We start from the raw sequence: 12,806 nt of genomic DNA on the forward strand, positions 1-12,806 counted from the left end.
GCATGCCAGGCGAGCGCGCTACCGCTTGAGCCACATCCCCAGCCCCAGAAACCTGGACATTTTTAATACAATATGAAACTTTGGATTTCATTTTTAATAGCTTCCTGTAGCACCACTCTTTGAGGAGTGGAAACTGCACCCATTGACATCCAAGAAAGGATGCTTCTTGTTACTAATAGGCAAGGGTGAGAGTTCTGGGTCCCCTTTAGGCCTTCACTGATAACTGTCTTGTCTGAAAGGGGTAAGAGTGCCTTCTTAGCTATTCCCCATATAGCCTCCATTGACCCCATTAGGGTGGTGGCCTTTTACCAGTGGGTGATGGGGAAAGCCCAGACTTTTTACCATGTCAGCTCTATACCACTGCAAGGCAGAGGAGAATTTGCTGCTCATTATTCCTGAGTAGAAGTTCGTGTTCTCTATGTGCTTTGTACCAAACACTATAAGAGTTGAGAGAGAGGTCATATATCCTGGTGAGGGTGGATATTTTAGGTCCCTAAAGTCTTCACTGGCATAGGTGGGAGTTGGATCACAGGTTTTTTGATAGTGTGTGACTAAAATAGAATGTTTAGTTTTTTAAATTTTGTCCTCCTTTGCTGTTCCTTTCCTAGTCTTTTGGCTAGAAAAAGTTGAGGTTTTTGTTGGAGCTCTCTTGTCTTCTCTCATTGTTTCTGGTTTGCTGGCTTCTTCAGCCCCAAGGCTGAGTATGTATAGCAAGAATAAACTCAAGGAACTTGCCACTCTTGTTATTCAAGTCTTCACTTTTGGAATTCTATTACATTTGTTTTATATATGATATCTGTGGAACATCATATATAAAGGACAGAGGGAAGGATGGTGAAAGAGATATATTTATTCCATCTTGATGAAATTGAAAGTTATTTCTGTTTTGATCCCAGGGATGCCTTACCACTGAGCTATATCCCCAGCCCCTCCCCTCTATCCCCTTTTGAGCCAGTCTTGCTGAGTTGTTGAGGCTGCCTCAGACTTGCTTTCCTCCTGTTTTAGCCTCCCTAGTAGCTGGGAGAAAGTTATTCCTTTTAACTATTTTTTTTTTTTTTTATCCCACTCATGCTAGTGCCTCTTTTGTATGCCATTTTAAAACCAAGTTTTTTCTTGCCACATTTTTTTGGTTCATTATAGTTGCATATAATTATAGTATTTGTTGTTACATATTTATATGTGCACATAATATAAGACTATAATTTGGCTGATATCATTCCCCAGCACTCCCCACCTCCCACTCCTTGTTTTCTTCCCTCTTCTGATGTCCGTTTGACTTTCATGAGATCCCTGCTCCCCCTACATTTTTATTTTTTCCCTCCTCTTTGGTGAGAGAAAACATATGACCCTTGACCTTCTGAGTGTGACTTATTTCATTTAACATATTGTCTTAGGTTCCCATCCCTTTTCCTGCAAATGACGTAGTATCATTTTTCTTGATGGCTGAATAAAAACTCATTGTGTATATATGCTACATTTTCTTTATCCATTCGTCTATTGATGGATACCTAGGCTGCTCCATAGTTTGGCTATTGTGAATTGTGTTGCTATAAACATGGGTATACATGTATCACTATAGTATTGTTTTAATCAGCTTTTTTTGTTGCTGTGACTAAAGAATCTAACAAACAATTTTAGAGGATGAAAAGTTTATTTAAGGGCTCATAGTTTCACAGATCTCATTCTCAATAGACAGCTGGCTCCATTCCTCAGGGATCCAGGTGAGACAGGAACAACATGGCAGAAGAGTATGGCAGAGGGAATCAGCTCATATGGTGATCAGAAAGTAGAGAGACACTCCACTCTTCAGATACAAAATATATTACCCATAGCGACAGCCCCAATGAATGGCTTCCTCCAGCCATACTGTACCTGCCTCCAGTTACCACTCAGTTATGTTAAGGCTATAACCTAATCATTCCTCCTCCAACCTTCTTGCATTGTCTCACATGTGAGCTTTGGGGTATACCACATCTAAACCATAAATATTGAGGAGTGGTATAGCTGGGTCATATGGTGATTCCTTGCACAGTCTTTTGAGAACCTTGATAGTGATTTCCATAGTGATTGTACTAATTTACAATCCCACCAACAGTGTAAAAATGTTTCTTTCTCTGCACATTCTTTCCAGCAATAATTATTTTTTGTATTCCCAATGACTGCCATTCTGACTGTTGTGAGATGAAATCTCAGTATGATTTTGGTTTGCATTTCCCTGTTGAAGTTGAACATTTTTTCATGTATTTGTTGGCCATTTGTTTGCTTTTTGGTAGTGGGGGTTGAACCCAGACATGCTAAACCACTGAGCCACATCCCTAGCTCTTTTTATTTTTTGAGACAGGTTCTTGCTAAATTGTTGAGGGTCTTAGTTGCTGAGTTTGTCCTTGAACTTGTGATGTTCCTGCCTCAACCTGCTGAGTCCCTAGGACCACAGGTATGCACCACCCGGCTTTGTTGGCTGTTTGTATTTCTTTTTTGAGAAGTGTCTCTTTAATTCATTTGCTCATTTATTAATTGGGTTATTTGGTTTTTTGGTGCTGAGTTTTTTTAATTCTTTATATATTCTAGATATTTTTCTATCAGAAGAGTAGGTAGAAAAGATTTCCCCCATTTTGTAGGTAGAACCAAGTTCTTCAAAAGTGTTTGTTTATACTTATTTTCTCTAGTTCTTCTCATTCTTTCTTAAACCTATTCCAGTAGAATTTTTATCCCTATCACTTCTCTGAAAACAGTTTTTCAATGTGTCATTTATAAGTGAATAATAAAAGCAATAATACCACAATTTATGGTTACACCTAAAGTTTTACTCTGTAGGCTTGAAAGCTGTATTAAATTGAATTCTGTTTAGATTGGTCAAGAAAATTTGAATAGTCACGTAGCCATTAAAAATATTAATTCAGTGGGCTGGGATTGTGTCTCAGTGGCAGAGGACTTGTCTCATACATATGAGGAACTGGGTTCAATCCTCAGCACCACATGAAAATAAATAAATAAAATGAAGGTATTGTGTCCATCTACAATTTAAAAAAATATTAATTTTGTAATTTTTTTTCTAGTACAGTTAAGTAGTTTAATGCTGATTTATTAATTTAGTAGTTTTTAAAGCCTTTCTTTTCCCTCAATAAAAAGGCCCAAATGCTTAATTTGTGTTTGGACAAACACTAATCCCAAGGTTACGTAAATTTTTTCATGAAACAGAAAAAAAGTGAAATGATCCTTATTTTGTTTTCTGAGGCTTATGTAAAGAATATTACAAAAACTAGTAAGGAGAGTGTACCAAAAAATGAAATTTTTTTGGCTTTAGTTTCCCTTAGAAACAGCGGGGGAAAAAAATCTAGCAGCATGTAAAACAGGTAACATGACTTAAGTTTGGCTTATTTTAGATATGCAAGATTTAATCAACATTAGAAATGTATCCAAATGGCTGGACATGTGAGGCAGGAGGAACCTGGTTTCAAAACCCACAGAAATTTAGGGAATCTCTGAGCAACTTGGCCACACTGTCTCTGAATAAAAAGGGCTGGGGATGTGGCTCAGTGGTTAAGTGCCCCCTGGGTTCAATCCCCAGGACCAAAAAAAGAAGTATACAAAATGTTTACACCTTAATAGAATTTTAACTTACTATACATTTAGGATAGTGAAAGTCTTAGTCAAATTTGAAAATGCTAGGTATTATGTATTATATCATGAGCATTAAAATTCAATTTTGAGTAGAATACTGTGGGTCATAGTTCATGACACAACTAAATTTGATCAGTGTGTGTCAGATGGTCTCAGAGGTGGCAAAATGTGAGTTAGGTCTTGATGGGTAATATTTTGTCAGAAAGTTGAAGCCAATGTGTTAAGTAGAGAAAGTAAGGTATGCTAAACCATAGCTGTGGCATATGGGAGCGGTTAATTGAAATAAAAATAGAGTACAGTAAGGATGTTCTGAAATGGCAAGAAGATGAGACTGGAGATTTGTGCCACCTATGGAGACTTTGCCTTGCTTCTTGTTCCAGTTGGAACTTGCCAACCCTGTGAGAGTTAGAAAACCAGTCAAAATTTTTGAGCATTGTACCTGTTTTTAATTGTTTATATTTAATGTATTGTCTTTAGAAATAACATGTATAACTCTTTTGCATGCTTTTGTGTATTTATCTTACTTGAAGTTAAATGCTTCTACTGATAACTTAATTTTTTGTTTGCTATGTGGGAATCAGGATTTATTATTGGGCCACTTAATATAATTGTTAATTATATAGTATATAATATTATATTACCACTTAATATAATTGTTAATTTCTTCTGTGTTGTGTCCCTAATTTTTAAAACCACTTATGGCTGATATCTTTCACCAAGCTGTTGCCTAAGAACTTTCCAATGAAGTATGTGATAGAGGCCTCATTAATTATATTATTTATATCCCATTCTTTTTTCTTTTTTACTTTCTCTTTTGCAATTATATGTAATAAAGGCATATTTTAATACATGTCTTTTAAAGAGATACTTATGATTTTATTAGAATTTTATGGTTGAGTTCCATCCCCTGCCCCCCAAAGAAAAGTCTTTGGAATAAGCTTTCATTAATTGTTTTTTTTTTTTTTTTAATTGTTCAAAACATTACGTAGCTCTTGACATTAATTGTAATTGCCAGGGCTTCTTTTTATTTTTCCTTTTATTATTGTATTGGTAGATAGAAGGCATATTACTCTAAATTTGTGAGAGAATTTTGAACTTAAATTAACTTTATAAATGTATTCGTTCTTAATACATTCCTTCTAACTCCCTAAAAATGTTTTAATTTTCTTCATTATATATTTTTTACTCAAGGTGTGATTGCACAGAAAAGTTACAGAACAAATTTGATTTTTTGCGCTCACAGCTGAATGACATTTCATCATTTAAGAATATATACAGATATGCCTTTGATTTTGCAAGGGTAGGTGTGCAGTTTTTCTTCCTTAAGTCATTGTAATTGTTTTTCATCTTAAGACCATACTTAAGAAAATTTTTTCACTTATTTTAGGATAAAGATCAGAGAAGCCTTGATATTGATACTGCTAAATCTATGTTAGCTCTTCTGCTTGGTAGGACATGGCCACTGTTTTCAGTATTTTACCAGTACCTGGAGGTATGCATTTTTAAAAAAATTTTAATTAAATATTTAAAAAACAATCTGATTTTAAAATATTGAGGAAAAAGTCACTTTTAAGTCCTGTACTTTTAAACATTATTCATGAGTATTGAAAAAATTCTGTTAAAATGTGTAAATTTCTATTGTCAGTTTTAGACCCAAGTTCATGTGATTTGATATATCCTTTACATAAGAATTTGGGGAATTAGGGGTATAGTTTTGTGGTATAATGCCTGTTTAGTGTGCATTAGACCCTGGGTTCAGTCACTAGCACTAAGTTGGAAGTGAGACCTCCAAAAAATTTATTTAACAGGTATTTTTCATGCAAAATTAGTTTCTTGTGTCTTAGAAAGAATCAATGCTAGTAAACAAATCTCAAGCAACTTGTCTCATACTGAAATATATTTAAGTACCAGTTCTTATAATAAAGCTTCCCTTTTGCATTTAGATTGACTGTGAAGAAATAAAACTAATATTTTATGTCCACAAGTATGAGAATGACTTTAATAGCATGCTTGACTTTACTGATTACTAAAAAAAGAAAAAAGTATATTGAATTTATGAAGCAAATATTCTTGGAGAGGGGTATCATTGTTCTTACTAGCACAGTGGTTCTAAAACAATACTATTCTTTTTTACATTGTTTTATCTAGTTTCATATCTGTTTTCATTGACTTCTTTTCTCTTTTTTTGCATTGGGATTGAATATAGAACCTTACATGTCCTAGGCAGGTGCTCTGCCACTGATCGTCATCCTTAGCCCTTTCTTTCTTTCTTTCTTTCTTTATTTGAGAAATGTTTTCACTAAATTACCTAAGTTGACCTTAAATTTTGATCCTCCTGCTTCAGCCTTCTGAGTAGCTGGGATTACAAGGATGTACCACCACATCCAGCTTATGCCTTTTAATTTTTTCTTGGTATAGTTCTTGCTATTTTTTGAATAAATAAGTTTTCCTTTGGAAATAATTTCTCATAAAGCTGATATCACAGCAAGTTGTCCAGAGTAGTTTTACTTAAAACTTATAATAAAGGACAGTGGCACTTATATGAAAGAATTTTTTGCACAATAAATTTTTAAGCCCAGTAAAGTGAATATTTTTCACGAATAGTGCTTACCTTTCTCCTGTTTCTATTTTTAGGCAAAATTAAATTTAACTGAATGTAAAGACATTCACCTCTGAGAAGCTAAGTTGAAAACTAAATATTTTCACACACTTATTAATATGCAAACTATTTGACATATGTTTTCTTTTTAAATCATTATAACACCATTTTTAAGTTAAGTTTTCTCTCCAGGAAATGTATTCTATTCTTTTTTTTTTTTTGGTACCAGGGATGAACCCAGGGGCACTTAACCACTGAGCCTCATTCTTACTCCGCCTCCCACTTTTTTAAATTTTTGAGGTAGGGTCTTTCTAAGTTGCTTAGGACCTCACTAAGTTTTTGAGGTTGTATTTGAATTTGCAGTCCTCCTGCCTCAGTCTCCCAAGCCTCAGGGATTATACCATACCTGGCTATGAGTTCTATTCTTAAGTAACTTTCTCAGGTCCTTCAATTAAGCGACAGAAGTGGAATTTGAACCCACTATTTCCATTAGACACCAACCTCAAAATGTAGTTCATGCAAGAAATATACTTGGAAGGAACACAAGGGAACTTTCTAGAAATGGGAAATGTTCTATATCTTGATCTTGTTGTTAGTTACACAAGAACATACAGATAGAAAAATTGTGACTTTTAATTATTAGTATACTTGTACTTACTAATATTATTCAAAAATTGGAGGAAAAAAACTAGTAGTCGTCAATATGTAAATGCTCTTGAGGATTCCCTAAGAACACAAATAGTTAATAGAGAAATAAATGTTTTAGGAAATGCCAAAGCACACAAAAAATTATAATATATTGACTGAAGTTAAATCCTGTTAAGTAATGTTTGTTCTGAAGTTCACAGCAATTTGTTTTGATTTCCACAGCAATCAAAGTATCGTGTTATGAACAAAGATCAGTGGTACAATGTATTAGAATTCAGCAGAACAGTTCATGCCGATCTTAGTAACTACGATGAAGACGGTGCTTGTAAGTATGGTGTATTTCTATGAAAATAAAATTCCTAAAAATATTATGCATTTGTGGAGCATTAACATAACAGTTTTAAACATCATAACAGTAACTTTTACTGTTTAGCCAGGTTATGAGGAAGGTCAAGAGCTTAGATTCAGTAATATTATAAAATTAATTCTGGTAAATGTTTCCATTCCTTAGTAACCATACATAATAGCTAAACTTAAATGATAATTTCTGCATTTAGAAGCCAAAATTCTGCTTTGTCTTTCCTGTAGAAAAAAAAATCATGATTTTAAAAACAAGAACTATACTAGAAAAAGCTTTAAAATTAATGATGGTACCTATTAATGATATGGCAGATAATATCAATAACTCACTACAATTTCAACCTTCCAATTAAAATATTTGTACTCTTTTTTTTTTTTTAAGAGGTAAAACTTTTTAATCTCAGAGTGCCCCTCCCAATTTTCAATCCCCCCAACTCTCTCCCCTATATCAGGGCTGGAGAGTGAGGCCCCCTGCCCTCTACCTCTGGTGGACGAGGGCCCTTTAAGGCACCTGTGGGGGTGGGAGAAGAGGAACGGGAGCTGGTTCCATCCTGGATGCAAGGACAGGCTTCAGTTGGCAGGTTTTTGTGGGATGGAATCATTGAGGTGGTGTGTCAGACGCAGACACAGGATTGGGCCATCCCTGATGTGGCCAGGGTCACAACTGTCAGGACTAGGGGCAGAAACAACTCTTAAGTGGATAAAACAGATTTGGAGTAACGATTATTTAGATGGGCCAAATTACTCTCTAGAATTATATATTTTTAGTTTTTACTATTATTTTGGTTTCACGCGTTGTTTTAATGTTCAGAGCAGTTAACCTGGAAAAGGAATTAAAATGATGCATTTAAACATTTACTTTGTGTTTATCTTTATACCATGTCCCCTTTTTAGAATAAAGTCTTTTATATGGCCTATCTCCCCTTAACAATCTTACAGTACTTGGGAATGTAACAGAACTACTACCTTAATCACTTTTTACATTATGATTAAATGCCAGAATGCTATGGAAGAGGTTAATAGTGACTCAGTTATTAGAAGGTTCATGAAACACCTTGAAAAGAAAATTGCTATGAATACCCATTGTAGAAAGTCCCACCTTTTTTTTTTTTTTCGGGCAAAATGGAAAAGGCTAAGAAAATACCAATATGTAGAAGAGGGAGACTGGAAACAAAACAGGATAGGTCAGACTATCATTACTAAACATATGGAGAATTTGTTATATAGTTGGAGAGATGAGTTTATTGAATTCTAATGAGACTTGTTTCATTATTTCTAGGGCCCGTTCTTCTTGATGAATTTGTTGAGTGGCAAAAAGTTCGTCAAACATCATAGCAAGAACTATTGTGAAGAAAATGCAAACTTTTTGTTTCCCACATGTATACAAACTAATGAAACGAGGGGGAAAAATCCAAAGGGTGCATTTTCATTCATATGAAAGACTTCTCATAGTACTTTTTTTTTTTTTTCCTTTTTTTTTTAAAGGAAGTTTCCTTGTTACATGTGAGCGGCATTGAGCCACACCTCTTCTGAGACTGAATATTGACATTTTTGTTTCAAGTTATGTTTTTAACATTTATTTCAGAACAATAAAGATTCAGATTTGTGACAAAGGCCTTAAAGTGAAGATGTCCCTTGAGTGTCAGAGTGGTATTTATTTTTGTAAGTTTGAATTCTTGATTTTTGAGGTTCAGAATTACCATGAATTGGTGAAATTTTAAAGATTTTAAGCAATCTTAATATCTGGCAATGTAGTCTGCTGATGGTATAGCTCATATTATTTATCTTTGCACAGTTAGGAAGAATAATTATTGGCCTTGACTTATAATGATTTTCTGATGCAGCTAGTAAAAAACATTTCTAGATATTGGAAGTGCTCCAACTTTCAGCTGTGGGTATCTGTAAAAGCTGTCAAGGTCTTATGTACGTATCTTACTTGAAAAGTTTGGAAAGATTATGTTATTTTGTTTTTTGACCATGAGATATTTTTAATAAGCATAAATGAGCCCTGCATGTGTATATTTAACATGAATTTTAAGTTTTGTGTATTTCTGTCAAAGAATTTCATTTACATTTGAAGTAGCAAGGTTGATATATTAATGGTCTCAAAATCAGACATTCTTTTAAGAGCATTAGGATCAATATTGAAGTTGTATTTTTATCATTAATACAAATGGCATATTTATGATATTTTTAACTATTATTTTATAATATAGAGAGTTTTGTTGAGAGCACTGTTATTTTCCTTAAGAAAACTTTAGCTTTGATTTTTGTGGACTTTGTTAAGATATGTAAAAGAAAAGAAAATAGAATAATGGATCATGAGAGAACTCTGGCTGTAAGTGCAAACTTGGTGATGTCATTTAACATTGGTAGTATTACAGTTTTGCTGTTTGTCACAATTTTCTGACTGTTGGCAATACAGTATCTTGAAGAAATGACAGCCTTATTCACATAAAAGTCACCTTTTGGTTAGCAGCAGGCATGTTTTATACATTCCTTTTCAAACCATCCAGTATTCCAGCGATAAGAAAACTTGGTTCACATTCACAGTTCATTCACAACCTCAGTAATATTCATAGTCTCATTGTATAAATGAAGAGAACTAAAGAGGTTATTTTTCCATAATAAGGAAATTTCTGTTGATCTAAAGTAAAGGTTGGTTGTTTTGATAGTGAATTTGTCTAATGAGTGATTTTCAGTATTAATTACCTAAGGGAAAAATAGCATTTTGAAACTTATTGTTTGCTTCTTGGTTAATGAACATAAAGTGATTGCCAATGTTTTACTTGCCTTCTTAACAAGATTATTTTGTACAGTTTTGTAAAACACTGATAAAATAGTGGAAAATAATTCTTTTCCTCAATACCTTTAGATAAAGATTATTTTCTTGGAATATTCCTCTTAAGGGTTAGAATTAGCAAATTATTAGAAAGGAGCACATGAACATTTGTGATTTAGTATCATGAATGATGTTTTAACATCAAATTAATAATATAAGAAAAGGATTTACATTGTATAATTTCTAATATAATTGACTCTTCTAAGGTACAAGTTAAAACAATTGAAGAATATTGTCCACTTTTGTTTAATTCAAAAGAATTTAAGTGAAATCTTACAAGTTGTTACTTTATAACTTGAACTAATTGTAAAAATCTTTGTAATCTTTATTATTTGAGTGAAGTGAGTAACACTCAAAACTTATAGGGTGACTTTAAAAAAATTTTTGCTTAGATTAACTATCCAAGGGTTCACCCTTTAATATTTTGGCAGGGGTTGGTTCTGAATATGAAAATTAAATTCACTTTTTTTCTGCCTAAAGTTAGTGGTCCAATTCGATACTGGTCATGTGCCTGTTTTACTTTCTTGCTCCATCTGTTTCTCTTACCTTTCTAAAGCCATATAACACTCACCTAATTCAGTGGCATATGCCTGTATAACCCCAGTATCTTGGGAGACTGAAACAGAAGGATCAAAAGTTCAGGGTCAGCCTCAGCAACTTATCTAGACCCTGTCTCAAAATTTAAGAGTGGGGGGTGGACAGGGGCCTGGGAATGAAGAAGCTTGGTGGTTAAGTGCTCCAGAGTTTGATCTCCACTACCCCCCACCCTGTTTACTTACTTTGCCGGCAAATTTGCTTGGCCTTATTCATCAGGGCATGGGCTGTGTCCCTTCTCTCCTTTCTTAATTTATATTTGAACAACTTTCAGTTTATTGGGAAACTTATAATCAAGATGCTAAGTGGTTAAGATATTAACTGGTCAAGATGTTTAGCAAAGAGGACAGTATTAAGGAACTTGCAGTATGAAGAAGTCTCCTAAGTGTTGTGGCTCTTTTTTTTTTTTTTTTTTTGAAAACTAAAGTGCCTTCCCAGGAATCCTGTTGTAAAATCTTTTAATTTATTTTCTTCGTATGGAATGAAATACTCCATGGTGCTTTATAACATGGAGTTGACGTGCTGCTTATAAAATAGTTTACAAATGTAATACTACTGGAAGAAAGTAGAGCCAGGTATTGATTCTTTGTGGGAGGTTGGAGTAGTTGCCTTCCACAAATCCATGGGGTCAGTAATTTTTAATAAGGTATAGTCATTTAGAAGAAAATTGACCAGGGATTCGGGTAACATAGTATGATAAAAATGTGTATTACATGCTGATCTGGATCTGTTACCCTATTTTTCTCTTATTATCTAATGATTTCTTGTTTTTAAAATGATAAAATTCTCAACAATACATTTTTAATGGTTATATTTTTATGTGTAATGTGAGACCTTCCATGGGATTATTAAATTGACCCTCAGGATTATATATCCCTTAAGTACAAATGCCTTTTTATCTAGCAAACCAAAAGTGTATCTTAACAATATTGAATGCCATCACTTTTCAGTGTGAAGGGGATGAAGGTGAGAGTAGAATTTTGACATAACTAGAGTTTTTAAGGCATGCACAATTATGTGGAGTGGTCAGATTCTAGACAAATGAAATACATTGCTAATAAAACAAATTTTGAATTGTATCTTAAGCAAAATGTCTTTTCTGCCTAGTCACTAATGGGAAATTATGAAAGGACTTACTAAAATGTATTATGTGCTTAGTTTTTGAGGAGCTGTTAGTAAGAATGCTGACGTCATTTGTTTTACTGCCTTCTTGATGAAGTATTCTGGATACTATTGTGACAATTCATAAAGGGATAATACTTTGTTCTGGCTTTTAAGCCTGAAGTTTTTAGCACATCTCTCACATGCCTCCCAAATGTCTAATGCAGCAAATAATTTGAGGGCATTTAATGCATGTAATTTAAATACATTTTTTTTGTTAAAAAGAGAAAAGTTAGAAAGCTAAAGAATTTTTTTCTTTTTCCTAGAGAGAAATTCTTCCTTAAGGAAGTATATCACTTCTTGAGTGATACTGGAAAACATCACAAGGAAACATTTCAAAGAAGGAAGCATTTTCTCTTCAAGAGAAATGAAAAATAGGAAAACTGTAAATTTCCTCAGTAGGAAAGACTAATGTGAATTATTAAATATTCTGGATCATATAATTTTTAATGACTTTAATTTTATCACTTTCATGAATATTTAGCAATAATGAGACAAAAATATTACAATTCAATCTTTTTTGTTAATAGACCTACTTATACCTATGATTATACTGTTAAAGCCCAGAAAGCATTATAACTTTTATGATAAACTTTATATTGTGGAACTGAATTGCTGCCACAAACCTTGGATAAATTGTACTGATATTGTAGATATTTTTCTAGTGAATTTTTACTTCACTGGAATAAATTTTAAAAAATATTTATTTATGTATCTTTAGTTTTTTAGGTGGATACATTAGTTTGTTTTTATGTGGTGCTGAGGATCGAACCCAGTGCTAGGCGAGCATTCTACCACTGAGCCACCACCCCAGCCCCTGGAGTAAATCTTTTGATGTTTAATTTATTTGCCTTTTCTTAAACACCAATTTTAATAAAACTGATTAGGCATTTACTGTATCCACCTCACAATCTTCTGTATTCTATGAGTACAGATAGTGTTTCCTTAATTCCTTTCCCTGATCAGTTGTTACTTAATGTG

General features: G+C 33.6%; 1 protein-coding gene across 5 annotated transcripts in view; it reads left to right on the forward strand.

Annotated features, from left to right (window-relative positions):
* Dcun1d5 (defective in cullin neddylation 1 domain containing 5) overlaps positions 1–8,844 on the forward strand; it is a 29,993-nt gene extending 21,149 nt beyond the window's left edge. For all 5 annotated transcript variants that reach the window (XM_048795914.1, XM_015489937.2, XM_015489940.2 and 2 more), the window contains 4 exons: positions 4,813–4,921; positions 5,009–5,113; positions 7,091–7,193; positions 8,508–8,844. In XM_048795914.1, the coding sequence (XP_048651871.1) occupies positions 4,813–4,921; positions 5,009–5,113; positions 7,091–7,193; positions 8,508–8,563 (373 nt within the window). In that variant the 3' untranslated portion in view covers positions 8,564–8,844. The remainder of the gene's footprint in view (positions 1–4,812; positions 4,922–5,008; positions 5,114–7,090; positions 7,194–8,507) is intronic.
* Positions 8,845–12,806: the final 3,962 nt, after the last annotated feature.

The sequence above is a fragment of the Marmota marmota genome, unplaced genomic scaffold, assembly GCF_001458135.2.
Source record: "Marmota marmota marmota unplaced genomic scaffold, marMar, whole genome shotgun sequence".
NCBI classification, from domain to species: Eukaryota; Metazoa; Chordata; class Mammalia; order Rodentia; family Sciuridae; genus Marmota; species Marmota marmota.